The following is a 26,350-nucleotide window of genomic DNA, read 5'->3' on the forward strand; positions in this document are numbered from 1 at the left end:
CATGTTAGTACATGCCGTATGCAATGATGGTTGTCAACCTCCACCACAGCGTTCAAACAGTTATTTCCGGTAGCCTTCCTCAGAAAGCCGTTGCAGCCTTGGCTACCTAAACGAGAATTCGGCAGGGGTGTGCAATAGATAACCAGATATCAGGCAGGCGATAGAAGCCAGGCGGGCTTCCATTTGCCACAACGGTCATGCACCGAAGCATGATAATGCAGGACGGGACTTGGCTGCCGAACATGCCTTCGACATGCCTTAGGCACTCCGAAAACACGTGCCCAGATTCACAAGCCCAGCGTTTTCGTCTCCTCAGGTTGCCCCGCTCTCGTCGACTCCACACGGATTTCCAGGTCAGACTTCAGGGCGGCCCAGTCCCTGTCCTTGGGCCCACATCTGCCGCCAAACACCACCAACACCATCACCACCACCTCCAGCTACATGGCTTCTGACACCCCGATAAGAGCCAGGCGTCCATTCACAGCCGCCCCAACTCTCCAGCCCGTCAGCAACGACGCCCATATCAAACACGCACGTGACGTCGACCTGGCCGTGGCACAGAAACCTGCATCCCAAGACGCCACGCAAAGCTACTACTCCGCGAGCAGTACCGATCGGCGGGCCCGAGGCTCGCATACCGCTGTCTCATAGGCTTATCGCGCGCACACGTGCTCGGCCGCCCACAGCGAAAGCGACCGTCCAAGATCCTGGGCCCCCCGCTAGGCGAGAGGTAAGCGTTGTGGTAATAATCTATGGTAGCATCCGTGGCGCTCGACGGGCGGGACGAAGGTGAGTAGCGGGCTGTCTGAGAAGGTGCCCGCGTGGGATAAGTTTTTCTGTGTTTCTTGCGCCGTTTTCCTCGTATGTTCTCTCCGCCGTTCACACCTGAATGCTGTGCTAGAACTCGTTGCACGAGACCGCCGGTAACAGCGCGACACGACACACGACACCACCGCCTGCGCTTCCAGGACTGGCCAGCACACGTAGCCGTCCATCAACCCACCTCAAACCATGGCTTCCTCGCCCACCAAGGACGACAAGAGCGCAGCTCCAGTCGCAGTCCCGAGCCGATCCCCGCACGACGACGTCGACGATGTCTCCTTGCAGAAAGGCGACCTGCTCGACCTCGAGAGCATCGACCCGGTGCTGAACGCGAAGATGCGGCTGGTCAACGATGCCATTGATGAGATTGGGTTTACGGGATACCAGGCGAAGCTGTTTGTGCTGAATGGATTTGGGTAGGTCTCGTGCGTACTTTTTCCCTGGCACGTGTCTGGATGGTTTCGTCCGGGACTCTCTATGCACAGGAACTTTGCTGGCAATACATGCATTTATTGCGTGGTCGGCGACAAGAGCATGGTATATGGTGTCAATGGATTTGAGAAGCACGGCAAGGCGGATATTGCGCGCCAGCTACGAATCCGACAGAACAGCAAATTGACACTTTCTTAGCTACGCCGTGGACTCACTCATTCTACTCATCCAGTCAATCATCGCCACGAATGCCGCTTACGAATTCGAGCCCTCTTTCGACACCGGCTTGACAATCGCCGCCTACACCGGAATGCTGGTCGGCGCTCTCTTCTGGGGACTCAGCGCAGACGTGATTGGCCGCAAATTCGCTTTCAACGTCTCCCTCCTTTTGAGCAGCATCTTCGCCATCGTTGCTGGAGCCTCACCCAATTGGATCGTTCTCGGCCTGTTCATTTCGCTCGCTGCGTTCGGTGCCGGCGGAAACCTGGTCCTCGACACCGCCGTGTTCCTGGAGTATTTGCCCTCCAAGGATCAATGGCTGCTTACCCTCATGGCTGCTTGGTGGGGCCTCGGTCAGCTGGTGGCTGGTCTCTTCGCCTGGGCTTTCTTGCCTAACTTCTCCTGCTCAGGCCCAGAATCTGAGACTGGTGAGCCTTGTAATTGGGACACGAACCCCGGCTGGCGCTACGTCTGGTTCGCGAACGGCGCACTCGTTTTCGTGATGAGTATTTCCCGAATCACCATCATCCGTCTCCGCGAAACGCCCAAGTTCCTCGTCGGTGAAGGCCGCGACGCGGAGGTGGTCGATACTCTGCAGTGGATTGCGAAGAAGTACAACAGATCCTGCTCCTTGACTCTCGACATGATGCAGGCATGTGGAGTCACTGATACCAACAATGGCCGTCGTGGCTCGGTATCAGCTCACGGCAAGAGCAAGTTCTCCTTCTCCGAGCTCACCGTTCACTTCAAAGGACTTTTCGCTTCTCGCAAGCTCGGATTGAGCACCTCTCTAATCTGGTTCAGCTGGGTGAGTCTCGCCAACACAAGAAATACAATTACGCACCGCACGAGTCTGGCACTTACTAAAATCTTCCTCTCCAGCTCCTCATCGGCCTCGCGTACCCTCTCTACAACGTCTTCCTCCCAACCTACATCGCCACGCGCGGCGCACAGCTCGGCGGTCTGTCACCCAGCGAACAATGGCGCAACTACGCCATCTCGAATCTGAGCTCCATCCCCAGCCCCATCCTCGCAGGCTTCATGTGCAAGAGCCGCTTCTTCTGGGGCAGGCGAGGCACCATGATCATCGGCGCCCTGGTCACCATGGCCTTCTTCTTCGCCTACACGCAAGTGCGCTCGAACGCGCAAAACCTCGGCTTCACCTGCGCCATCAGCTTCTGCCTGGTATGTCCCTCCAACCCTCCCCATCTTACAGAGCCCCCAAACTAACACCCCCGCCCAGAACATCTATTACGGCACGCTCTATGCCTACACGCCCGAAGTCCTGCCCTCCGCGCACCGCGGCACCGGCAACGGCATCTCCATCGGGCTGAACCGCATCATGGGTATCGTGAGCGCGGGCGTCGCCACGGGTGCGAACACCGCTACGCCCGTGCCGATTTACATCTGCGCCGCACTGTATATTGTTATGGCGATTGTCGCGGCTTGTTTCCCCTATGAGCCAATGGGGAGGAGGAGTTCCTGAGCGACGCTTGGGGGAGGAGATGAATCGGCTGGGCGGCGCAGTGATGCGGAGCCCCGGAGCCGACTGAGCATGGTTTGGAGAGGCTTGTGGCTGGGCTAATTTTCTCTTGATACCCATGACTTGCTTAACGAGCTTTGCAGATACCATTCCCAAAAAAATTCACATTTACTTCATCCAGCGTTTGCAGAAACCCGGCCGCTGAGACTGCGTTCATTTTTAATTTCGCTGCTTTATTGTAGGCGGGTTCGACTTCAGCGTTCAGCGATACATTCCTTTCCTCACGCATCCGCAACAACCTCCAATTCAACCAACGCCCCCTCCTTCGCCAGCGCGCCAATCTGTCCCAGCCCATCAGCATGCATCCTTCCAGCACCTCAACAAGAAGCCAAACTCACCTGAACACAAGTGCTCACCGGAAACGGCGGACCAACCCACTCCGCCCAAACAGCATCCACGTCGCGGAACTGCTTGATATCAATAATGTAAATCCTCCTGCGGACAATCTTATCCAGCGACGAGCCCGCGGCCTCCAGGCACGCACGGATGTTGCGCATCGCTTGGTGCTGCAGACCTTGTCAACACGTCTCATCTCGCTCACAGTTCGGAGAGAGAGGATGGCAGCGTACGGTTTGCCCTACGATTCCGCCCTCCACGATCTTCCCCGTCTTGGGGTCGTCGCCCATCCAGCCCGCGACGTGCAGGGTGGAGCCCTGCCGCACGGCGTGCGAGTAGTTGCCATTGGGCGCTGGGGCGCCGGGAGCGTGGACTGCTTGGCGCGTGTAGGGTTGGGACATGGTTGTTTGCGGCGGTCAGTTCGTTTCGTCGATTTGCCGAGTTGGGTTGTGACGAGGTGCCGTTCTGGTCAACGTTAACGCCACTTGGGAGTCTACTCCGCGTTTGAGTGGAGTGCCGATTGCTGAAGGGCTCCAGTTTTGCTGTCTCCGCTTTTGGAGGTCAGGGTGAAGTCATACAGGGTCTGGTTTCGGGGTTGGGCCTGCTGGCTTGATGGGTTTGAATTGCGCGGCGCGGTCACTCTGGCATACTTCCAGCATCACAGCTTGAAGGTTGTAGATTGATCGCGAAGAGCTCCATCACGATAGCATACCACTGCCGTCACATCGGTAGAAGCAGCTTTACTCACGTAGCACATCTTCAGCATCTCAAACAGGTAGGTCAGAACTTCTCTCCTAGATCCCAACTCGTTCGCCCTTGCAATTTCTCCAAAGCAATACAGTATACATCTAAAACGACTCGACACTCGCCCATCATGAAGAACGAAGACCTCTCCGCACTCCTCGCCACCCGCATCCAAGAACACCACGCCCGCCAACCCCCCAACCGCCGCACCCTCGTCGCCCTCGCCGGCGGCCCCGGAAGCGGCAAATCGACCATCGCGGCCGGAATCTCCGACGCCGTCTCGCAGCGCGGGCTCAAATGCCAAGCCGTGTCGATCGAAGGCTTCATCAAACCCTCGCACGCGCTGACGGCCGAGCAGCAGCAGCGCAAAGGCAGCATAGACACGTTCGACGGCGAAGCGGTCGTGGCGTTCTTTGAGAAATTGCGGGAGCTGGGGCGCGGGCACGAGGTGAAGTGTCCCGGGTGCAATGAGGAAGGGTGCTTCGAGCCCATCCCGGACGCGGAGAGCGTGCACGCGGACGCGGAAGTGGTTATCTTCGAGGGGATCTATCTGCTCGCGGACCGAGAGCCGTGGAAGAAGCTGGAGCCGCTGGTCGATGAGAAGTGGTTCATCCATGTGCGGCCGGACCTGGTCAGGCGACGGGTCGCGGAGCGCAGGCTGCAGAAGGGTAAAGCGGGGAGCATGGAGGAGAGTTTGAAAAGCTACGACGAGGGGGATGCGAAGAATAATGATTTCATTGCGGAGTGTAGGTATGAGACGGATCTGGTGATTGAGAGCAATGAGGAGCTGGCGATCAGGTGGCCGGACGGGAGAGTGGAAAGCTAGGAAAATCGCTTGTGTCAGAACAGAAGGTGGTCGGAAATATCATGCCGTTAGCGAGAAGGGTTGACAATGGCTAAAGATGGCACTTGGACGCCTCATAGCTGAGATGCTAAATTCAAGATAATTTGCCCGGAGCTTCTGCAAGGCGAAGAATTTCCGTGGCGCTATACAAGCGTTCTTTATAGCATCAAGCCACGCGCTACACCTCAAACCTACAGAGATCATCAGTGCATTCTTGGTCACTCTACAAGAAGCATAAGCGACCTTGGCGTTTCATGCGACTATAACTGTAAACGCTTCACGTGGCCAAGCACGGTCGGGCCATCTCCTACCGAAAGCGCCTTCTCCGCATCACCGTGCATGGACGAGGGTATGAGACGGACAGGAGGATGTCAACTTGCAACATAAGCGTGTCGCAAGGTTTACGGGGTTGGAATCTGTTGTGTTCCACGAATGGTTTTGCTAGGTGATCAGGGAGAAATGGCGAGCTTGGCGGGTTGTGGTCACGAACATATATGCTGTGAATGGGACGCGACATTGACGTTGGTTAAGAGACAAGATACCCTCTCTCTTTGAGCCACATCGTATCGATCATCCTCATTGTCACAGCATCCGGGGGCAACAAGCGCAACGAACATGAAGTACATCGTCACTGCCGCGGCCCTGGCCACGCTCTGCGAGCTAGCTCAAGCCACAGTATACCTCGCCGGCGACAGCACCATGGCAAGAAACGGCGCGAATGATGGTGTGACTGATGGTAAGGGCTGCAACACACAGAAGCACATCCGTTATTTCTGATCGCTCTCCCACAGGCTGGGGACCTTACCTCGAGAGCTACCTCACCGGCACGACAGTCGTCAACAAAGCCATCGGCGGCCGCTCAGCCCGCAGCTATACGAACGAAGGACGCTTCGCCGAGATCGCAACCCTCGTACAAGCAAACGACATCGTCGTGATCGAGTTCGGGCACAACGACGGCGGCTCGCCCAACTCCGCCAGCGACAACGGCCGCTCCGACTGCCCAGGCACGGGCGACGAAGTCTGCACGAGCGGCAAAGACGGCTCGACCGTGTACACCTTCGCGCGCTACGTCTCGGACGCGGCAGAGTCGTACATCGCGAAAGGCGCGTCCGTCGTCATCAGCAGCCAGACGCCCAACAACCTCTGGGAGGGCGGCGTGTACTCCGACTCCGCGCCGCGCTTCGTCGAGTACGCGAGGCTAGTGACGGGTGACATCGGCGAGAACGCGTATTACATCGACCACTTCCAGGCTGTCGCGGAGATGTACGAGAAGCTTGGGAACGCGGAAACGAATGCGCTGTACCCGAAAGATCACACGCACACCAGTCCGGAGGGCGCGAATTTGTCGGCAAACGCTTTTGCGCAGGCTGTTAGGAGCGCGGAGGGCAATCCGCTGGCAGAGTTTGTGAGGACCGATATCCCGTTGGTGTACTAGGAAGGATGTTCAAAAAGGTTACTGGTACTTTAGTAGAGACTGGGAGGAAAGTCAATCAGGCAGCTTGTCATTTGAAATTCCATTCTCACGAGTCAGTATCAAGTACGTGGAGACGACACGATCGACGGTAGTTAAACCCTGTGCCGCAGTAACAACTGCCTCGGCTAGGTGCCAGTGGAGATGGTGTAGATCGATCGTAAAGGCTCGTGTTGAGCGTTGGCCATGAAGGAGGGAAGAAAGAATGGGTCGCTTAAACGTTCACCACCAGCATGAAAGCCCGCCTCCCCGGGCGTCAAATTCTCACCAAACTCCAGCCCGCACAAGGGCGCAAAAAAAGTCAAAAAAGTGATGAACGATGCTGGTGAGCCGAAACCGGAAGACTTTGAGATCTGTAAGAGATGTCATTTCTGAGATCTCCCCAACAGGGAATCGAACCCTTCATGGGCGAGATGACAAGCGGAAATCATAGCCACTAGACCATTGAGGAAACTGGACGTCTGGAGACATCCAAGGGTATGGAGCTGGCTCCGGCTGTGCGGTCTGTAGAGGATCTGCATGCATTTTTGTATGCCTGTATGGAGTTGTCTATTCTTTTATCTAGCTGCCGTCTATCTTCTCTCCCCTGGGTATCTCGACAGGTATCTGGGTGGTGTACCCAAGATCCCCGTCCAGCCCCTCCAGCTTTTTGAGCAGTTTGTTGGTCCACCTAGCCATCCAGGCGCCATCGACCTTGTCCACAGCAGTCTTCTTGAACTCACGGTGCAGGTTCTGCTTCGCATGCTCCATCGGGTGCTTCAAGACGTGGCTGAGCTGGCCGTGCGGCCGGAGCTTGTCGCGCAAACGCTGAGAGCGGGAGTCTGGATTCGAATGGGGCTCGTCGCTGGCCATATCCGTGTCGGGCGCAGGACGGATGGAGGAGTCCATGGAGTTCGAGCGGCTCCATTCCTCTTCGATGTCGAGCATTTGGCTTGTCTTAGACAGCGTTGTGGCGAACTGGAGGAAGGAGTCGGAGAAATAGGCTGGGAGCGAGGCGCGAACGGACATGGAGACGGGAGCTGTGTCTTCTCCAGGTGCGAGGTAGGAGTGCGATGGGAGGAGGCATGTCGGGATGGTGAAGTGGCCGTCTGCGCCGCTGAGCGAGGTGACAAGGCCACTGTCCACCGCCTGCTCGCCGATCCGTGAGACAACGACTTGATTCGAGCGCACCTCCGTGGTGATGTCGTTAGATGTCAGCAGCGGAATTGAGGCGTGACCAATGATATTCGAAAGGGTGATGTAGACGTCTGCACTGGAGAGCCAGGTAGATACTTCTTGCTTGAGGGCCTCGATTCGCTGGTCATCTCCTACGTATTTGCTGAATAGGCTTTCAAGCAATATATCGCCGAGGTAATGACCAGAGCCTGAGAAGCAGATTGACGGGCAGGTAATTTTGTGAGACTGGCTAAGGAACCACAGGGACAATCGCGAGACTATGGGGACTCGGTCGAGTTGCCGAGATATAGGCTCAAACAAATCGATCAGCTTCGTGAGTGATACCTTGCCTGTGCTGGGAACTTGCGGTGACTTCGCATTGCGTAGGTCTGAGCAAAGTAGTGGATGGTAATCGACTTCCTCTTTGAGGTTCGTGTCGCCAGTTTCGCGCGCTTTCTGGACCCGCGCTCTACTTTGATGTAGCCGGTTCCTAGTTCGTAGCTCCTCAAGGACATCCTCGTATCGCTGCTCGGCTTCGATGTCGGCGCTCGACAAAGTCACTTTGGCGCCAAGGCTGCGCTTGTCAATTGTCATGGGCCGGCCAGCTTTGATGGTTGGCTGAGCTCCATCGGCAAAGTCCGATGTGACTTTTTCTTTCAAGAGGTCTCTCTTGCGTGGCGCTGACTCGTCATCGCTGGCTCTGCCCAGGAGTCTGTTGCTCAAACTGTTGCTCTTGCTTCGTGAGAATTCGTCTCCGTTGAGATCATGACTGATGTGGGGCCTTTGTGATCCCACGCCTGTCGCCGGTGCAGTATACCAGTGGACCCCGTAGACCTCCTCGATGGTAATATCGCGAAACAGGCTGAACCTCAAGCCGTCGGTTTGGACAGAAAGTTCGTGTCCAGAGCCCAAATTCATCTCTGTGCAGCGAAGTTAGGATCTGTAGGCTGGGATCTGTAGCTTGCCAATGAGCAGATTCACACGTACCAAGTTCGATTGCATGGAAATCGATGGTCAAGTCCAGCAACGACACTGTGACTCCTCTCACCGTCAGGGAGCCATTTACCCCAGTATCCAGCAGTAATGCTGGCAGATTGAAGAAAGCAATACGATCCTTATGAAAGTGCGCAGATTTCCAGACGGTCCGCAGCCTCCCTCGCGTAATCCTCGACACAACCGCATACTGGACGAGACTTGTGACGAACACCAAAGGCCAGCAGCTCGCTGTAAACACCAGTCTGAACAGCCAGGACGTCGAAGCGAGCGCGTAGGCGACATGCAGGATGGCCAGTAGTGTGTATCGCGAAACAGACCAGTGGTGCGGAGGCCCGAGCAGGAGGAGCAGCGACTCTGCTGCGCAGCCTGATACCACCCAGTCACGGAACGATGATGATATGAGCCTCAGCAAGAAGGCGATCCAGGATGAGGGCTCGGGCGCTCCGCATGGGTTGTTCATGGCGGCGGCTAATACCAACGGTGGCAAAGCTGGACTGAACAATGGCTTGCGGGCATGTCGGGCAGGCTTGGGTGATATTTGCAAGCCGGGTACGTTGCAGTCATGACTACCGAACTATCTCGTTCAAATGCCATGGATGCATTGCTAGCTTGGTCTTTTGACGCCGTCTGTCGCGTGGTCGAAACCTTGCGGATGGCCATGGGGTCAAGCGCGATTTTGTCTTTCGTCATTGGTGGGGAAGTTCGAGAGAAGATCCGCGGACCCTCATACGTCACAGGAAACACCGGCGATAGGTTTTGTAGCCACTGCCAGAGGCAATTGATGCTCTTTGGGTGTCGTATGAGCAACATTCCGTCATTACCGTCGGCTTATTGAAACCGACTGAATCCAATTCTGTCCTCAGCTCAGCAGATGCTAGTCAAGCCTAAAGATCAACACGGTCAGAGTTCTCGAGCAGGTGTGCAAGCAGTGGGGCAAAATCACAGACTCGTTGTAAGACCGGACCGGAACGACGCATATGACAGCAGGGTTTCGCTGGCGGCACGGCGCACTTTGATTCGAGCGCATGCTTCTGATGTTGTCAGAACCAAGGCTTGATCTCGTGGACCACGCTCCGCTTGCAGATCCGGTTGCAGAGCGAAACTCAAAATGTGGGCGTACATATTATATTCCAAGCTCCTTGCTCAGTACATTCCCTCTGCTCTGATTTTGTTGTCTGCAGAACCGTGTCATCTGTTCGCTGATACACTGCTGCATTGCTGCCTCTCAAGGCGATTCTGCGGTAGCCTCTCATTACGCCTGCCATCACTCCCGCTCGTACCGAAACCTTTGTCCTCCGGTCACACTGCTTCGATACTCTCTTGTTTCCCAGCCCAGGGGTGTGATAAGCTACGACAGCAGCACTACAAAAGACATGATTCGCGGGAGAGCAAAAATGCATCGGCCGGGAATCGAACCCGGGGCTGGCCGACATTCGAAGTCCTGGAGGACTTCAGATGGCAACGGCCAATTTTACCACTAAACCACCAATGCTTCATGAATCAACCTTTTCTTGTGCAGTATATGACGCTAGTCGTGCGCCCTGCATGATGTGTTGAGACGTGAGGAGACCAGAGTAAGATAGCAAGGTTAGTCTTCTTTCGATGAGTAAAGCAATCGAGTGCTTGCGAGATCCAGAGAGGGATCCAAGCCTTTCTTCTCTCAGTGCAACACTCTATCATCCGCCGGCCCCAGCCTTCAACCCCAACTCCCTCCGATGCATAAACCACACGGCCCACGTTATGGCTCCCTGCGCCACGAACATGACACTGCTAAACACAAAGCCCTTGTGAAACTCCGGCGCGTCAACAGCCGGGAAAATCAAGTAGGGCAACCAAGCATTGACCGCATAGCCCAGCGCGTTCATGATTCCCAGTACAATCGCACGCTCTTCCGCGTCGGCGCTACAGATCTCGCTGCACAAGAAGACAAGCATCAGCCATGTTCACCGGAGAGGAAAGGGAAGGAGGGGATGACTCACTTCGCCCACGCCATACTAATCGGCCCATACGGGACGTACGCTCTGAACATCTCGAACGCAAACCACTTAAGCCCATCCGGCACGGTCCAGACAGCCAGTACGACGGCGGTGAAGAAGCCCCAGAAAGTCGAGACAGACATCAGCGCAGGCCGATTACGCCAGCGGTCGGATAGGATGGCGAAAAGAACGGTAAGGACGAGCTGCACTGCGGATTGGGAGGTAGGGATAACGTTGATCAGCTCGATCGAGTATTTGCCTGTCGCTTTGAGCCAGAGCGTGAAGGGCTGGATGCTGCCGGAGGGTTGCTGTGGAGGAGATGTCAAAATGCGGCTTCTAATAAGGCGGAGAGCGAGACTCACAGCATTGATGAAGATGATGTACAGCACGGAAAGGAAGTAGACATGCCAGCGGCCGAAAATGCGTTTCCAAGCAGACCAGCCGAGTCTCGATCGTGGCGCGCGGCCGACGTCGTCCATTCGCTTGACCGCGAGCTCGACCTGGTCTTTCCGCAGATAGAAAGCGCGCGTGTTTTCCGGCAAGTCCGGGATGAGGAATCTGCCGGCGATGGCGATGGGCAGGCTGATGACGCCGTCCATGACGAACAGCCATTTCCAGCCGGGCAGCCCGTGAAGACCGTTCATGCCATTGTAGACGCCGGCTTGAAGGTAGCCGCTGAACATCGAAGCGGCAGCGGAGGAGGCGTGGAAGATGCAGGCGCGCTTAGCAAGCTCGGAGGGCTTGTACCATGATCCGAGGATCATATGGGCGGCTGGGTAAAAGATGGACTCGAGCAGGCCAACAAAGAAGCGGATGGCAATGACGTGGTTGGACGTCGACACGGCAGCGAGGCAGAACGTGAGCATTGTCCAGAGCAGCTCGCATGACGGTATCCAAATGCTGGGCCGGACCTTCGTAAGAACGATTTGGCTGGGTACTTGCCCGACAACGTATCCGCATGTCCAGGCAACATCGATCATGTTCAGCTCATTACTATTCATCTGCAGGTCTTCTTTCATGCCAGAGACGTAGGCATTGGAAATGTTGGTTTGATCCAGGTTCTTGATGAAGTAACCAAGGCCGAGGATGGTCAGGACACAGATGTCAAGACGCTGCACGAAGGCCGCTTCCTCTTTCGAGCGGCCGGGGTCATAATCCCAGATGTTGGAGTACCAAGGAACTTTCGGTTTCTGTTCGATTACATGGCCCTGCGGCGAGGGGTCGCGAGAGAGGTCGTTGTCCGTGACTCTTTCTGCTTCAACGTAGACAGTCTTGTCGTTAGCATCCTGGCGATTGTGAGCGTTCATGATCCAGTATCCCCGGTATCCCTTTTAGTTACAAGTGCAAAAGCAGAAGATCGCGATTGAGGTAAGTTTCACCAGTTGCGTCAATCCTTTTTACAAAACATTCGGTGCCGGCAACGCCACTTCTTGAATCAAAAACCCCTGGCTGGCAGACCTGCGCCATGGTGGGTTCAAGGCACGCCATCCGGACTTGATGGGCTTAGCAAGAGTGCATCCAGTCATAGCCGAAGGCGCCAACTCAGCTCTTGGTACTCCAGGAGGATCACAGTATCCACAAGCTCCCAAGCCTGCATTTCTTATCAAAGTGGCTCGGTCATCTTGAGCCCATGAGGACACGCTCTGAGCCAAGCACTGGGATAACATCTAGATTCGAGCGCCATGCATGACTTGGAGCGCTGGTGTAGAGGTCATTCGTAATGCGAAGCCGCCATGAGGTGCTCGCGTGTTTGGATCCACAAGATGTTGAACACCTGGTCGGAGGTAGTTCCAGCAACAATCTGCCCAATCACACAGGATGAATTGGGAGGTCACAGACAAAATTACGGAGATACGCTCGAAGCGAAGTTGAAGGTCGTTACGCAGATGATGCACTGCGTTGCTAGCAGGCTGCTCTAGTGTGAATTGCAAGCTTGCGGAGTTGGATTGCGCCATCTGCACTCCAATCCGGACAACACCAAACCTTTTGCGGGGACGTCCGAAGTGTTTGATCGATAGCTGTGGGTAAGATGGCTTTGATGGGTAAGCAGAAATAGTAACCTGGTGACAGAGTGCCGGAGGCGGCAGCTTAAAAGGACGACGAGAGCGGAGATATCGTAAATTGTAGCATCAGCTCTATCAGTCCCACCGATCAGCTCCAGCAATTCCATTGAAATTCCGAGTTGAGAGAGTATACTTTCCTAGTCCAGATTCATTCAATCTACACAACATGGCGCCCGCAGCAATCATCCCCGAAATCACCGACTACGTCCAACCAAAGAAGGACAACCTGAACCTCCCTGGTCCAACCAGAGCGCGACTCGAGAAAGCCGGCATCGATCTCAGCCAGGGCTACCCTGTGCGCAACCACATCAGCGGTGTCCTTCTCTTCCACTCTAACGAGCTACGCAGTACCGGCCAGCCCGCCCGTTGTACCTCCAAGATGTCTACGCCATCCGCAACGAAGACAGAGGATACGTCGACGCTGGCACGCGCGCGGACCCGAAGAAAGCCGCCCTCTTTTCCGCTGCGAAAGAGGTCAAGAACCTCACCGCGCACATCGGAACGGAGATCGTCGGCTTGCAGCTGAAAGACCTCACTGACCAGCAAAGAGATGAGCTCGCGTTGCTGATCGCCGAAAGGAGCGTGGTGTTCTTCCGCGATCAAGATCTCAGCCCGCAGAAGCAGCTTGAGCTGGGCAAGTATTATGGTGAAGTCGAGATTCATCCTCAGGTGCCGCATGTGCCCGGCCTGCAGGGCACGACGGTCATCTGGCCTGATCTGCAGAAGTCCGAGACTGGCGCAAGCTTCAGAAAGCCGATCGGCACGCAGGGCTGGCATACAGATCTGTATGTGATTCCAGGCATGACCACACGGCATACTAACTGAATTCCAGGGTCCACGAGCGCCAGCCAGCAGGCATCACACACCTGCACAACGACACCGTTCCCAGCGTCGGCGGCGATACGCTGTGGGCCTCAGGCTACTCCGCGTACGAGAAGCTGTCGCCAGAGTTCCGCAAGATCATTGACGGCCGGTATGCCGTCTACCGCTCCGCGCACGCGTACCTTGACCGTGACGACCCTAGCGCCGGGCCCAAGTATATTGAGCGCAGCCACCCGCTCGTCCGCGTGCATCCCGTCACCGGCTGGAAGAGTCTCTTCGTGAACCGCGCGATGACGAAGAAGATTGTTGGCCTGGACGACGGCGAGAGCGATGCGATTCTGCAGTATCTGTTCAAGGTGTACGAAAGCAATGTTGATATCCAAGTCCGATTCAATTGGACGCCGGGCACGAGCGCTCTGTGGGATAACAGGTAAGATTGTGATGATTCCACGCGGATTCGAGATTGAAAGCTGACAATTGGCGTCGGTAGGATCACGATGCACAATGCTTCATAAGATTATCAGGGCCTGGAGCCACGCCACGGCACTCGTGTGACGAGTCTTGCAGAGAAGCCGGTATTCTATGCTGAGGCGCCAACCAGGAGGCAGGCGCTTGGATTGGCTGCTCCTGACGAGTAGTCGAATTTTCTTTGGGTGTCAAGCGCGGCTAGTAGTCTCGACAGTACCATCGTCCAAATTCTCGGAGTTCAGCAATCTAAGCCTCTTTTCGAGTCAGGAGACATCTTCGAGCTTCTCAAAAGGTTGGCCTGACACGCTTTCACCAGTACGCAGGCGTCCTCGTCCACTTGTACCCTGGCCCCGGCCACGCTTTCCCAGGCGCATCCACGGTCCTCGTCAAAGCTGCAGGGCGCACTCTCCTGTGCACCAGATTCGGCCTGCCCGCCAAGCAAACCTTCTCCAGCCTCGGAGCATCCAGGATATGCGGGCGATCGTCGTCATCCTCGTCAAACTTGCGGTCGTCGTGCACCTCCTCATCCCAGTCCCCCGGGGTAGTGTCCAAAGGATCTACCAGCCAGCTCTGCGGGAGGTAAGTCTCTATGTCCTCGAAGTCGTCATCGGTGAAGTCCGGATAGCGCCGGAGCTCGAATTTGCAGATCTCGATGCCGGTCAGGTTCATCGTATTCGCGACGAAGTATCCAAAAGGCCACATGTCATTCTCTTCGTTTCTCTCCTCGTCCCAAGTATCGCCGCAGCAGAACATGCTGATTAGGTGAAGCGTGCGCAGGCTGGCGGCGTGGGCGGCAAGGAGCTTGCGGAGCGACCCGAAGTCCGCCACCCAGCCCTCTAGCTCGAGAGTTCTCAGGCGAGGGAAGCGAAGCTGGGCGACGATGTCGGTGAAAGGTAGCAAGGTCTTGATAGCGGAGCAAGTGTCTTCGTATTGAAGGAAGCCGTCGATGGGCCCCTTGGCTACCAGCGCCAAGTGCACTATCGTGTCGGGAATGGCTTGGAGGAGCTTTGAGATTTCGAGTCCTAAGCCGAAGCGCGGAGACATCAAGGACTCTTCAATAAACAAAGGTAGGCGAAGCGATCGGAGACCTTTGAACAATTGTCTCCAATTATATCGTTTGATGTGTAATGAGTGCCACTCGTCAGAGTCCTCGCTCATACCGTGGTCGTGGGGCTCTATTTCATGATCAGGCTTGTCAGCAGACCTAATTTCCTCCGTCGCCAGGAACTGAAGTTCTTTGTAGAATGCCAGAGGATCCGTGGAATTGCATCGCTGCTCGAAAGGGTGTGGGCCAAATGAAATGGAGCGGAGCTCGCCTTTGACGTGAACGATGATCTGCAAGAGGGCAAGGATCTCGCTGGTGACTTCGCTTGTGTATTCGATATTATTCCATCGCTCTGGCTCACGAACATTGCCGAAAAGGCGAGTGCAAAGATCAGCATAGCACTCGTTGTTGCGCGCAAGGCCTCGGTAATCCGTGAAGTAGACATGTCTGAGTTTCGGAAATCTGCGAAGGACTTGTCTAATGATCTGACCATATTCCTGGTCAGTGTCGAGGTTTTGGTGGGTGGTGTAGTACCTTTTGTAGGTGGGAAAACTTTGACGAGCGCCCATCCGATCCGCGATTCCTGTAGGATCATCGTGGCCATCAAACATTGCTTCTTTGATCTCATGATCCAGGGCCGTCACATCATCGCTCAATGGTTGCTTGAGTCTTTTGAAGAAATCTGTGGCGGCATCGGCCGAAGGCTCACCATTGTTGCGGTGGAAGGACTGGAAGAACTCGTCTTCCGCGCAGACGCGGCGTAGCCATTCCTCATCCCAGAACCGCCGGACGCCACTGTCCTCGATGCTTTCACACTCATCCACGTATGTGTCGAAATTACTGGCGCTGTACGGATCCCAAAAGCTCACGTCGAGAATGAGGCCGGTGACATGCCGGCTGAAGTACGGGTGGCATGCAACCTCATGGATCTTGGCGATTTCCGACAGCCGCTTTGCCAGAATCACCTTGGTGATCAGATACGGCGAGCTCAGTTCCTTGAATCTGCGATTCACTAGCCGGCACGATGAGATGTCCGGACGGTGCTCGGATAGATACTCGAAGATCCTAGAAAGTAACTCGGCTGGGAGCGAGATGACCGCACCAGCCATGTCGCATACGGGGAAGCTCCGGATACAGGAAGGAAGCAGCCCTCATCGAGATTTCATGAGTCCGAGACGCTCCGAAAGGACTGGTGTTTGGGGTCTCCGGGTAGGGTGGTTTAGTTTGTACGCCGCGAGATGGTGTGGGAGTGGGAGCGGGAGGTCTCGTCCAGGTGCCAGATGCGTTGAACGAACTTTGTACGACACGACGGCGGATACCGTTCCAGGCCCGCACACAGGGCTGCTCACCCGCAGTCTGTAAGGGCACACGTGAGGTTGCTGGCCATGGTGGAGATGTCAACATGATGATGTCCGCGAAGAGGCGGGACTTGCTCCGGCCGAGATCCGATTGGCTTTCTTGGCGAAGCGTGCCGGGCGGTTGATCTGCATGAGTTCCAGACCGCTGCGACTCGGACGTCAGCATGGACATTCAGCACATCCTTCGGCGACAGAGTTGTTTCATCGCGATCCGGCGCGTTGAAGCGGCGAGATTTTCTGTCGGCATTGAGCATCATCTGGCCGCCGGACTATCTTCGACTTTCACCGGCCTCCTTCACCCTCCAGCGCAACTCCTGTCCAGTAAATCCGGCCTCTTTCACGAGGTGATCTTTCTCTCCTATCTCGAGAGCTGCTTGCTGTTCATGCATCAATGTCGGCCTGGTGTCTCTCCGTCTCGTTCGACACGTGCGAGCTTAGCGCCGACTTTTACAGTTACGTTGCTCTGGAAGATGTGATACAAGACGGGAATTAGATTATAGAGAGCAAGGACTGGCTTAAATTGGGAGCGCTTCATACGTCAAAGAAGGAGCGGCAAGTAGGAATACCAGTCGTGAGACGTACAGTTGAGGCAGTCGGAGGACATGGACCAGGACAAGCCGAGTGCTGTGATGACTGTAGACAGCCTCGGGCTGTCGGCGCAGATCAGGCAGCCCCTTCGTGATTCTCCTGTAGATCGCCTCAGCGTGCGACGGCTATGTCGGCGGATGTCGTTATAGCGGTTTCTTCGCATTTGCAGCTTTCGCATGACATGATACCGGTGTCTAGGCCGCTGTCTCGCAGCGACCAAAGGGACCTTGACCTGATGTCCGGCAGGCGGCTGGCCTTACAGCGTGCCACTTGGGACGCAGCCCAGGCGATGACGCCAACAAGATGGAATTCTTGAACTCCCGAGGTTCTATAGTGTAGCGGTTAGCACTTCGGATTCTGATAACACCAGCCTTCCGGCAACCCCGGTTCGATTCCGGGTAGGACCTTCCCTTTTTTGTTTTGGTCCTGGATACCACGCCATTGAGAATTTCCCATGATGGTGGCGATCCTAGTGTGTCACTCTTCCACGTCGCTGCATGCGTAGTTTTGCTGTCGTTCGCCATTTGCAAGGAAGGTGGCGTCCTTCGCAACCTGCAGCAGTAAGCTTTGATGAGTTACCTCGGTCAGTCCGTAATAAATGGGGGAATACGGTCACCCTTCTGTGGTATCTCAAACCGCAACAAAGGAACCAATGCGGCTCGTACGTCTTGAGGACATTGTGGCGCTCTTCGGATAGTGTGGAGCCCACGCTATTGGCCGCACTTTGCTTATGGAAGTACAAAGCACATTCTTAGCTTCTTCGTGTAATGTCCTCATGGTCGTCATGACTGATCGAGTCCGGACGATAAGATACTGCCTGCGGCCGATGAGACGATATTGCGCCCAGTTCCTGCTCGCTGACAGTCGAAGTTTCCGCTGCTTGCTCCAGCGCCGCCCTTGCTTCGTCGTCGTCGCATCTGAGGAACTTCATCCCCTGGTCCATATCTTATTGCCAAACGACCGCAACAGCAGCATTCCGCCAACATGTTGAAAGCCTTCTCCACGGTCGTCACAATCATCATCGGGTTCACCTACGCTATTGTGCATACTGAGTCTGGCGCAACATGTAAGCCAACCACCCTATCACAATCCGAATGCTGCCCGGCAGTTAGCGCGTACACTGCGACCACTACCATCGACTGTGGCGGCTGCCCCTTGGACGAGTTCACTCTCGTTCCGCAATGCTTTGCAGTAAGCACTAGCTCCTTCTCTGTGCACGTCCTACCCACTGACAGCCCCTCACAGCCATGCCCCTCGACCACCGAGACTGTCTCCGCCACTACGACCACCACACAGTGCGCCGCTTCCTCCGACTGCACCAACACGGTAACAGCGACCGCTCCATGGGGATGCCGCATCGAAGTCGCACCATCGACCACGACGTCTCTGATCGACTGCAGCGGCTGCGTGCTGGAGACTAAGACGGTCCCAAATGCCTGGCGGGGGCGCGGAGGTGTTTGCGTGGGTGGGAGACAAACAGTCACGGGCCACACTGGGACTGCGACAGTCACTGGTTGCAAGGTGGGTTGATATTCGCGACTTTGGTTGGTCTCGCGAGGTATCACGCGAACGGAAAGTAAAGTGGGTGCTTCTGGTGATAAAATGTACTGTTGTTTACAATGGAAATGACAAACGAGATGATGTTCTGACTTGCTGAACGACCAAGCGCGATCATGTTTTCACAGGAGATATCATCGAATGATGAGATAGTGAAGCCTTTCTCGCGTTTGAAACATCAATTTGATTTAAGCTAATGCCAGTGAGGCACTATCTATCGTTGACTCTGATTTTGGCTCCAGTGCTGTGATATGAACAAAAGAAAAGCACTGCAGTCCAATCAATCCCTGAAAATCACTCCCAGGTCTGCTCGTCAGCCTCGACCGGCTCCTCAACCTCCCAGCCACTGGTAAGCTTGCGGCCGGGCTTGCCCTTCCTCGCCGCAAGCTTCTTCTTGATGACCTCCTGGCCGATCCTGGCCATCCCTTCGTACCTGTCAGTCTCGCGGCAGTACTGCTTGATGCCCTCCATGTCGGCCTCGGACATCTCTTGCTTCACGCAGCGCCACATGACCTGGCTCATCATGCTGCTGGTGACACCGCCGTCGAAAGACGCCGCCTCCATGCAGTGCTTGAAATCATCCGGAGTGATCCTTGGAGCGTCACGCAGGTACGCGAAGATGGCGTTGCGGACGACCTGGCCGCGGGTCTCCTGCTTCAAGTCGAAGGCGTGTCCAGCGCGGTGGACGTTGATCGCGACGTCGAACGGAATAGTCTCGCGGCCGAAGAGCTCGAAGGATAGTTCGAACTGCTTCGGGTTGGTGATGCTGTTATCGTTCATCCATTTAAGGATGATCTCCGCCGCGCGCTTGTCGACGTTGGGGATGACGATGAGCTCGTCCTTCGGCGAGGCGCAACGAGGCGCACCGCTCTGGCCTTTGCCGCCTCTGAGCTGACCGTGCTTGTTGTATTTCTCCGGATTGATGAGGCGGTCACCGGCGCGGGAGAAGAGCGCCAGCTTGTTCTTGTCGGTTGCCCACCCGAGGTAGGTCTTTACGCCGTCCGCTGACATCGAGTAGACGTCGACGGTTCCCGGACGCGCGCGCGTGCCGGACGCAGAGGAGTTGCCCTTGGGGGCGGAGCTTGAGGAGTTGCCACGAACCATGTTGTTTGTGATTTTCGAATGTGGCGATGTTTTGTGGATGTTTGAGGAAGTCGTGTTGAAGGGAAGTCACGAATTTATAGATTTGGAAGAAGGGCCTGAGGCCTCTCACGCAGCACTTGATCAAACGTGCTGTGAATAACGTGCTACCCCATTCCATGTGAATGACAATGTGCTTACGCAGTGAATGGTAGCAGCCTCAGACAAAGCACCTTGGCGTCGAGCAATCCCATTGTCCTCAACTCGCGCAGCCCTCTATGCTGGATTCCGCTGTGATCACATGCTGGTTCTTTGTCGAAGTTACTTGGCATATCCGCGCGTATCGTGCTCGTAATGTCGCTCACATGAGTATCTAATACTCTTCGTCCAGTGAGAGACCGCTATCAGCCGAATGATTCATTCCGTATCACATGAACTTGCTATCGTAAGTACCTGTGATCTTCATTCCAACCATGAGCTAGCATTACCGTTGCCCTAAACAGTAGTCATACAGTTGCCATTGATGTAATGATACCAGGTAATCTTTGCCGGAGAATCACATGAAATCTCAAAAACGTTCATTTCTATTAGACGTTCCCCAACAAGCTAAATTCAGCATGCCAGAGATGAGGACCAATTGGCTGATCGTTGAGAAAGACGTCTTGTCAGACCGGATGGAAGACGAAGCATATCCATGTTTTTACAAACACGTCGAACAAATCACTTTTGCTTGAGAGATGTAGGTGTCATGACCTCTTTACATGATCAATGAATTTGTATTCACTCCAGTGTGATGTCTTTTGACTGCTTACTTCCCTCCTTCATTTCTCCCCCTCAACGTAACATCTTTGTACTAGGCTTAAGAAGACCAAATGAATGTTCGAAATCGGCTGGTACTCATTGCATTCGTCTTCATAATTGACCTACACTTCCTTTCCTGCATCACACATCTCTTCGTGGCGGTACTGGCGGCATTTTGAGGGAACATACGCATGGAGCTGATCACCGGACGAGCAAGTTTCCGCGCGCATTTAAATCTGTAAAGTACCTCACAAGGGTGATGAATAAATAGCTTCCAATAGATTCCTATGAGATTCTGGGAGAAGAAGTCATGAGAAGAACTACACCAAGATGGTTTGCTAGAGGCTCCGCGTAGCTGATCAAGTCCGTAATGCATTTCCGTGAAAGCTTAGCCCATTCGACACAAAATCTGCCCGAAAGCTCTCGCTGTATAAGAGGACCTTGCAAAGAATGTTGGAGCGCCCGTAATATCAAATTGAGCACAACTTGAAGTTGTCAATCTTGGTGACAGAATGTCTCTTGGTGTTCATATAGTCTTACGTGTAGAATTACACCGCGGAAACATGGAAAGCTACTCGTACTCTCCTCCATTGCTTGTATGCTGACGGTTCCCCTTAGCGTATGGGTCCTCTTCTTTTTCTGTGTCGGAAGTTTCAATGATCTCGCAGCCAGCCCCAGCCTGGCCGACGGAGCGCCAGGCCCGCAAGAACTCAAGCGTGTTGGCATTCGGGATCACCGCGCAGCTGAGTCGGATGACTTTTTGAGGTCACATTCATCGCCAATATTGTCGCCAATAGGGCGGTCAACATTACCATGGAAGTCTCATTGCGATTAATGTTTCATTCGAGGGTGTTGGCTACCATCGAGTTCGCTGTTGGGCCCCTCAGGAAGATTCCTAGTGTTCGAATCCACAACCGTTTTTGGCTGGGCAGACAAGCTCCATGGAAATGAAAGAGGAATCTCTTCAGCCGAAATGTAGTAAGAATCGGGGTCGTGATTGCAACCATCCCAGTGCATGAGCGTCCTTCGGAATCGCGGCTCTAGGGTTGCCGGAGACCGGTCAAAAATCCATTGACAAGGCCATTTGAAAGCGCTTATTCCTTGACATGACCATCACAGATGCTTATATCATCTGGCGTGAACATGCTAGAAGGGTTTGAACCATTTTGAGACATCGAATCTGAATGTGAGCAATTCACTCAAGCGATTATGTCAGAATGCCCTCCTTCCCTCGCAACTGCAGGAGAATCTCGTCAGATCCCGCATGAAAGTACTATTGGCTTTCTTCCTGTGGGAGGTACTGGAGATAGGCAAACTAGAAATCCATTGACACGGCCATTCGACGGCGATCGATCATCGGAGATCTCTCAGACAGATATTTCAAAGCGCTCAGACTATTTCGTATGAGATCTCCAGGAGTCTTCGTCAATTGGAAGACATCCAAATCGGAGCTCAAAGAGCTACTCGTACGGCTATGTCAGAGTTCTCGAATTGCCTTCACCTCCGCGATTGTTCTGTCCGACATTTGTCTTGCTGCCATCTTCAAGCACCACAAGGAGGCAGCGACAGCCATACCATCTCACCAGGACTGATCATCGCCCTGGACGAAGCCCACAAATACCGCGGCAAGAACGTTTCTACCGCCGAAGCCTTCACTGCCTCCCTCGTATGCTCATACGAGCTGACAGAGAAACACTGAACGGGCCTCTTCTATCAAGGGATACAAGATCTGGGTCTCAAAACTCTGCTCTTCGCCTATTTCAGAGTTCTCTGACCATACACACCCTCGCAGCAAGATCGCCTCAGTGCTCATACCATCATCAGTGAAGTCACCAGGGATCCTTTGCCCAGTGAAAGCACCAGAAGTGAAGTCACTCGCGATCGCGCGGCACGTGCGCCACACACCATTATGAAGCGACTTTTTCTTTTATCTCCCAATGCCCTGCCTTACAACATCATCGCGAGGATGGCGTTTTCTGTGCAGCCTCCCACCGCACCTGCCGGTATGCAGGTATACACCACCATCGACGATAAGAAGAAGCTGTTGGGAACCGTCGCCAACAAATCGAAGCTCCTGCAGTTCTCGCACGCGGCCAAACAGGCCTTTCCCGCCCGCGAACTCGTCCTCAAGGGTATCGACGAGGCCGCCGGCCGCACCATTGTCGCGTGGATCAACGGCAACAACCTCACGCGTCCGAAGCCGCTGCACTTCCAGCTCCTGGGCAGCAACCCACAGTTCATCGACGGCTGCAAGATCCACCACGCGGCGTACATGTTTCTGCTCCGCCGCGACCTGCGCGGCGACGACATCCGCAACCGGCTGTTCGATTACATCCGCGAGATCCGCAACGTCACCCTTGCGGAGTTCCAGATGGTGCAACTCTGGATGCACTTCGACTCCGGGCTGATGCTGGAGATGAAGCGCAAGATCGCGTACCACACGGTACGTGAGTGGATCCCCGACGACCAGCGCGGCCAGCTCATGTACTACTTCCTCGGCTACGACGTGAGCAACGGCACGACTCTGATACAGGAGATGACCGAGCTCGAGGCGTTCTACAAGGCTCAAATTGCTCGCGAGGCGGAGAAGCGTACTCAAGCTGCCGCGAACGAGCCAGTCGCCGAATCCGAGAGTGTTACCACTGAGAGCACTGTCATTATAACGACGCCGACGATTGGAAGTGGCAAGAAGGTGAGTTTTATCCCACAATAATACTAGGATTTTCAACGCTAACGTGTAACAGACTGCGAAAGACGACGCTTCCAACGACGCTTCCAACGATGCTGCCAACGATGCTGTCAAGGATGCTGTCAACAACGCTGTCAAGGACACTGCCAACGACGCTTCCAGCGACGCCTCGAAATCCGGTGGGCTCAGCTTGGGACGTGAGCCAACCCTCAGCGGCGAGCAGAATACTTCCAAACCATCCTACGCCGCGGTGCTGAAGAAGTGCTGAGGCATTGAGAAACGTGGGATCAATAATTGCCGGTCGACAGATTTGAAGCACGATCAAACAATGGAACGATGCATTCGATTGGGTTCAAACGCTGTGGGAATCACTAGAGTTGGTGGAACTCCCAAGAGCACGGTCGATAAGATAGCATGAAACAGAACTGAAACGATAATGATCAAAAGCAACGCAAAATGCAATTTTCCAAACCTAACAAAAAGCCAAACCCTCAAGCAAGAGCCAGCTTGCTAACCCAGACCTTGTTCCCAATGATCTCGATGAAACTCAGTCGAACTGCCGCCAACTCAAAGCCTCTTCTCAATCATCTCAATCAAACCCTGAACCGCAGTTCTCATTGCAACAACATCCCAGTTCTTGCTGATCTGCTCATTGATAGCGCCATCGACCCCCGTCCTCAGATTCATGCGATCGGGATGCCATCTCGGCTGCTCCTTGAGCTTCAGCCACTTGACGAGAACTTTGAGTTTCTTCTTATCCACAGTCGGATTAAGCTTGACCTTCAGAGTCTCGCCCTTGGACATGACGCCTGGGACTCCATGGCCGATGAGAAAGAAGAGCTGCACGTTGGCGATGAAGATGTCTTCAGTGCTGTAGCCGCCGGTGCTGGACGAGGTCTCGATGAAGTTCATGGCAGTGAGCTCACCTTCGGAAGCGGGGAGAGGATATTCGCCATCGGAACGGCCGATCGCAGACCACCTCGCGTTATAGCTGTCGAAGAGGTCACTGATCTGAGATAGAGTGTACATGGCTCCTGACCCGGTGGTAGTACCACGAACGGTGGAAGCCGTGTAGCTCTGCGATGTCGTGCTCTTCGACGACGGACTCGGACGAGATTCCTTTGTCTTGTAGCTGCTCTTGTAACTGCTCTTGTAGCTGCTCGGCGGAACCTGGGTCGAGCGAGAGCTCTCCCCGCCGCGCGATTCAGTGGTGTACCGGGAAGAGGTGCGCTGAGTCGGTGGTGGACTAGCCGCTCTCGCAGTCGAGCGAGAGGAAGTAGAGTATTGAGTGCTAGCCTTCGTAGAGTAGGAATTACCAAATTTTGTGGATTCCGGGCGTCTCTCCTCGGTGGTGAAGGTCTTACTACGCGGCGGCGGGGCGTAAGACGCCTGAGACTGGCTGCTGCCCATGTTGAATGTGTTGCTGCGACCTGTTGAAGTCACAGAGGGCTCAGGGCGCCTCTCTTCCGTAGTGAAACTGCCTTCACCACCAGAAGAAGCATAAGAAGTCTGAGAGTGGCTCGTGCCAGTGGTGGATGCACCGCTGCGACTCCCACCAAACGAACTCAGCAGCGGCCTGGTACCAATCTGGTCAATACCAAGTCCCCTGCTGCCTAAAGAGTAGCCAGCTTCTGAAGCAGTGCTCGGCCTCTTGCTTGAGCGACTCGAGAATAGGCCTCCGGAGGATGATGGCGGGTTTCCATTACGGACGGCGCCAGCGATGTTGCGAAGCAGGGTGGCATGAGATCCCTGCGAAGGACCGTTAGAAGTGATCTCCACAGTCTGATGAACGACCTGATGAACCTCGTACCTCACATTGTGAGAGCTGTTTGAACGATTGATGCTCGTCCCACGCGAAGAAGAACGCCCAGACGGCTCAGGAACAACTTCACGGAAGTTGAAAGGGTCGTTGGTGCGGTCACGAGTTGGACGTGATGATTGACGGCCAGATCCGGAGATAGAACCGCCAGTGTATCCCGGTGCGTAGGACATGTTTCTGTTGAAGCGATCTATTCCTCGGTCGATGTTGTGGTAGGAATGGATTATCGGTTGATGCACGGTCTATGGAATGGTGATGGATGATCGTGGTGGTTAATAAACAGCTGGTCGACGGAAGGGAGGCATTGTGAGGAGGGCCGAACAAAGAAAGTGTGTGAATGTTGACAAAGGTTAAAGTCAATGAGCGCACTTCGATGTCTTTGTTGGTTATCATGTTCTTGTAAAGCTGGGTGAGAGACTAGCGCGCGGTGCCGGCTGCAACTGTTCGCGGGTTATACCTGGCAGTGACAGATGCCAGTCTCCAATGTGATTGAGCGCCGTTGTGAAATGGTCCTTGGCAACTTGTGTCGACATGCTGATGTCCGTGTATGGCCTCATGTGCTACATCGCGGTTGTAACAACAAAGAAACTCAACCTAAGGGGCTGTCAGTAAACCTTTGCGGAAAAGGGACAGAAAATCTTACGGTTTGCAGCGATTGAGCGGGGCCAACTTTCGCACGTAGCTATCTCATCGGTCGGTACGACATCATATCGTCTCTCGTCCTCCGCATTTGCAATTGAATCCGGAGGAAATCCAAGCTGTTCTTTGTGAGGATGATTGGCGCGGGGAGGAGCGAGTACCCTTTGCGCCCCAGTGACATTTGGGCGTGCTGCCGACCTTCGTAACTCTGGCGCCCTGAACGCCTTAGGGTTGCACACTCTCGGCGGTGCGAAGTTGTTATTATTCTCCAGAACAAGGAATATTTCGCCTAAGTCGTCAAGCTAGGGGTGGGCGAAGCTATCCTTCGTAAGGACGAACGGTATAGCCTTAGTAACTAGGTAGCTAGTATCGTCTACGCCCTCGTACTATTTAGGCGTACTATCGACCTTCTTAAGCTCGTCTACGTAGCCGGCGATAGTAGTAGTATTAGTAAACCCGAATAGGATATTATCGAGCTTAGTATCGGTATAGAAAGGCTGAAACTCGGAGTATAAGAAGTCGAGGGCGAGGAGGGCGTTCTGCAGGACTCTTGGGTGAGGGCAAGAGGGAAGTCTAAGGCAGATCTTTAGTCTTCGACGTAGAGCTGTTATCAAGCTTAATGTCCTTGTGCATGAGCTTACACTCGGAGTGCAAGAAGTCGAGGGCGAGGAGGACGTTCTGAAACATCTTCTGAGTGAGAGCAAGAGCGACGTCTGAGGCAGATCCTCCACCTTTGACTTTCTGATATTGTCGAGCTTGATGTCGGTGTGGATGAGCTTGCACGCGGGTTGATAGAAGTCGATAGTGAGGAGGGCGTTCTGCAGGACTTCCTGGGTGAAGGCGAGACAGATCCTCCGCCTTTGGATTACTGGTGTTATCGAGC

The 26,350-nt window shown here is 54.6% G+C and overlaps 9 protein-coding genes across 9 annotated transcripts; 5 read left to right on the forward strand and 4 right to left on the reverse strand.

The window, feature by feature from the left end:
- The first annotated feature begins 400 nt into the window (after nt 1-400).
- WHR41_06558 (uncharacterized protein) lies at nt 401-3,157 on the forward strand. Its single transcript, XM_069375163.1, has 4 exons — nt 401-1,238; nt 1,453-2,281; nt 2,356-2,658; nt 2,717-3,157. Exons 1-4 carry the CDS (start codon nt 1,012-1,014, stop codon nt 2,957-2,959), a joined length of 1,602 nt encoding a protein of 533 aa, XP_069227907.1. The 5' UTR covers nt 401-1,011; the 3' UTR covers nt 2,960-3,157.
- WHR41_06559 (uncharacterized protein) lies at nt 3,044-3,993 on the reverse strand. The gene is made up of 3 exons (XM_069375164.1): nt 3,586-3,993; nt 3,355-3,522; nt 3,044-3,297 (listed from the first exon to the last, which is right to left on the reverse strand). The coding sequence occupies exons 1-3, from the start codon at nt 3,751-3,753 to the stop codon at nt 3,238-3,240; spliced, it is 396 nt and encodes a 131-aa protein (XP_069227908.1). The 5' UTR covers nt 3,754-3,993; the 3' UTR covers nt 3,044-3,237.
- Nucleotides 3,994-4,226: 233 nt separating this feature from the next.
- Nucleotides 4,227-4,922, forward strand: WHR41_06560 (uncharacterized protein; the record flags this gene model as incomplete). Its single annotated transcript, XM_069375165.1, has 1 exon — nt 4,227-4,922. The coding sequence occupies one exon, from the start codon at nt 4,227-4,229 to the stop codon at nt 4,920-4,922; it is 696 nt and encodes a 231-aa protein (XP_069228003.1).
- Nucleotides 4,923-5,555: 633 nt separating this feature from the next.
- Nucleotides 5,556-6,375, forward strand: WHR41_06561 (uncharacterized protein; the record flags this gene model as incomplete). Its single annotated transcript, XM_069375166.1, has 2 exons — nt 5,556-5,676; nt 5,732-6,375. The coding sequence occupies 2 exons, from the start codon at nt 5,556-5,558 to the stop codon at nt 6,373-6,375; spliced, it is 765 nt and encodes a 254-aa protein (XP_069228002.1).
- A 539-nt stretch (nt 6,376-6,914) lies between these two features.
- WHR41_06562 (uncharacterized protein) lies at nt 6,915-9,155 on the reverse strand. Its single transcript, XM_069375167.1, has 2 exons — nt 8,554-9,155; nt 6,915-8,486 (listed from the first exon to the last, which is right to left on the reverse strand). The coding sequence occupies exons 1-2, from the start codon at nt 9,020-9,022 to the stop codon at nt 6,973-6,975; spliced, it is 1,983 nt and encodes a 660-aa protein (XP_069228001.1). The 5' UTR covers nt 9,023-9,155; the 3' UTR covers nt 6,915-6,972.
- Nucleotides 9,156-10,137: 982 nt separating this feature from the next.
- On the reverse strand, nt 10,138-11,845 carry WHR41_06563 (uncharacterized protein; the record flags this gene model as incomplete). The annotated part of the gene is made up of 3 exons (XM_069375168.1): nt 10,138-10,476; nt 10,542-10,846; nt 10,901-11,845. 3 exons carry the CDS (start codon nt 11,843-11,845, stop codon nt 10,239-10,241), a joined length of 1,488 nt encoding a protein of 495 aa, XP_069228000.1. The 3' UTR covers nt 10,138-10,238.
- A 922-nt stretch (nt 11,846-12,767) lies between these two features.
- Nucleotides 12,768-14,061, forward strand: WHR41_06564 (uncharacterized protein; the record flags this gene model as incomplete). Its single annotated transcript, XM_069375169.1, has 6 exons — nt 12,768-12,896; nt 12,950-13,386; nt 13,434-13,728; nt 13,808-13,853; nt 13,914-13,974; nt 14,025-14,061. 6 exons carry the CDS (start codon nt 12,768-12,770, stop codon nt 14,059-14,061), a joined length of 1,005 nt encoding a protein of 334 aa, XP_069227999.1.
- A 139-nt stretch (nt 14,062-14,200) lies between these two features.
- On the reverse strand, nt 14,201-16,045 carry WHR41_06565 (uncharacterized protein; the record flags this gene model as incomplete). The annotated part of the gene is made up of 2 exons (XM_069375170.1): nt 14,201-15,398; nt 15,471-16,045. 2 exons carry the CDS (start codon nt 16,043-16,045, stop codon nt 14,201-14,203), a joined length of 1,773 nt encoding a protein of 590 aa, XP_069227998.1.
- A 1,617-nt stretch (nt 16,046-17,662) lies between these two features.
- Nucleotides 17,663-18,412, forward strand: WHR41_06566 (uncharacterized protein; the record flags this gene model as incomplete). Its single annotated transcript, XM_069375171.1, has 2 exons — nt 17,663-18,073; nt 18,128-18,412. Exons 1-2 carry the CDS (start codon nt 17,867-17,869, stop codon nt 18,410-18,412), a joined length of 492 nt encoding a protein of 163 aa, XP_069227997.1. The 5' UTR covers nt 17,663-17,866.
- Between the last annotated feature and the right edge of the window lie 7,938 nt (nt 18,413-26,350).

The sequence above is a fragment of the Cladosporium halotolerans genome, assembly GCF_011745625.1.
Source record: "Cladosporium halotolerans strain TM138-S3 chromosome Unknown Sca23, whole genome shotgun sequence".
Lineage (NCBI taxonomy): Eukaryota > Fungi > Ascomycota > Dothideomycetes > Cladosporiales > Cladosporiaceae > Cladosporium > Cladosporium halotolerans.

Excerpts from the sequence above, each read along its gene's own strand:
- WHR41_06558 (XM_069375163.1), top strand. The coding sequence starts at position 1,012 with ATGGCTTCCTCGCCCACCAAGGACGACAAGAGCGCAGCTCCAGTCGCA. Across the intron at positions 1,239-1,452 it reads TTTGTGCTGAATGGATTTGG|CTACGCCGTGGACTCACTCA; the intron begins GTAGGTCTCGTG and ends ACACTTTCTTAG. Across the intron at positions 2,659-2,716 it reads GCGCCATCAGCTTCTGCCTG|AACATCTATTACGGCACGCT; the intron begins GTATGTCCCTCC and ends ACCCCCGCCCAG.
- WHR41_06559 (XM_069375164.1), bottom strand. The coding sequence starts at position 3,753 with ATGTCCCAACCCTACACGCGCCAAGCAGTCCACGCTCCCGGCGCCCCA. Across the intron at positions 3,523-3,585 it reads GCGGAATCGTAGGGCAAACC|CACCAAGCGATGCGCAACAT; the intron begins GTACGCTGCCAT and ends CAAGGTCTGCAG. Across the intron at positions 3,298-3,354 it reads CGGTGAGCACTTGTGTTCAG|ATTGGCGCGCTGGCGAAGGA; the intron begins GTGAGTTTGGCT and ends GGGCTGGGACAG.
- WHR41_06562 (XM_069375167.1), bottom strand. The coding sequence starts at position 9,022 with ATGAACAACCCATGCGGAGCGCCCGAGCCCTCATCCTGGATCGCCTTC. Across the intron at positions 8,487-8,553 it reads TTTCCATGCAATCGAACTTG|AGATGAATTTGGGCTCTGGA; the intron begins GTACGTGTGAAT and ends TTCGCTGCACAG.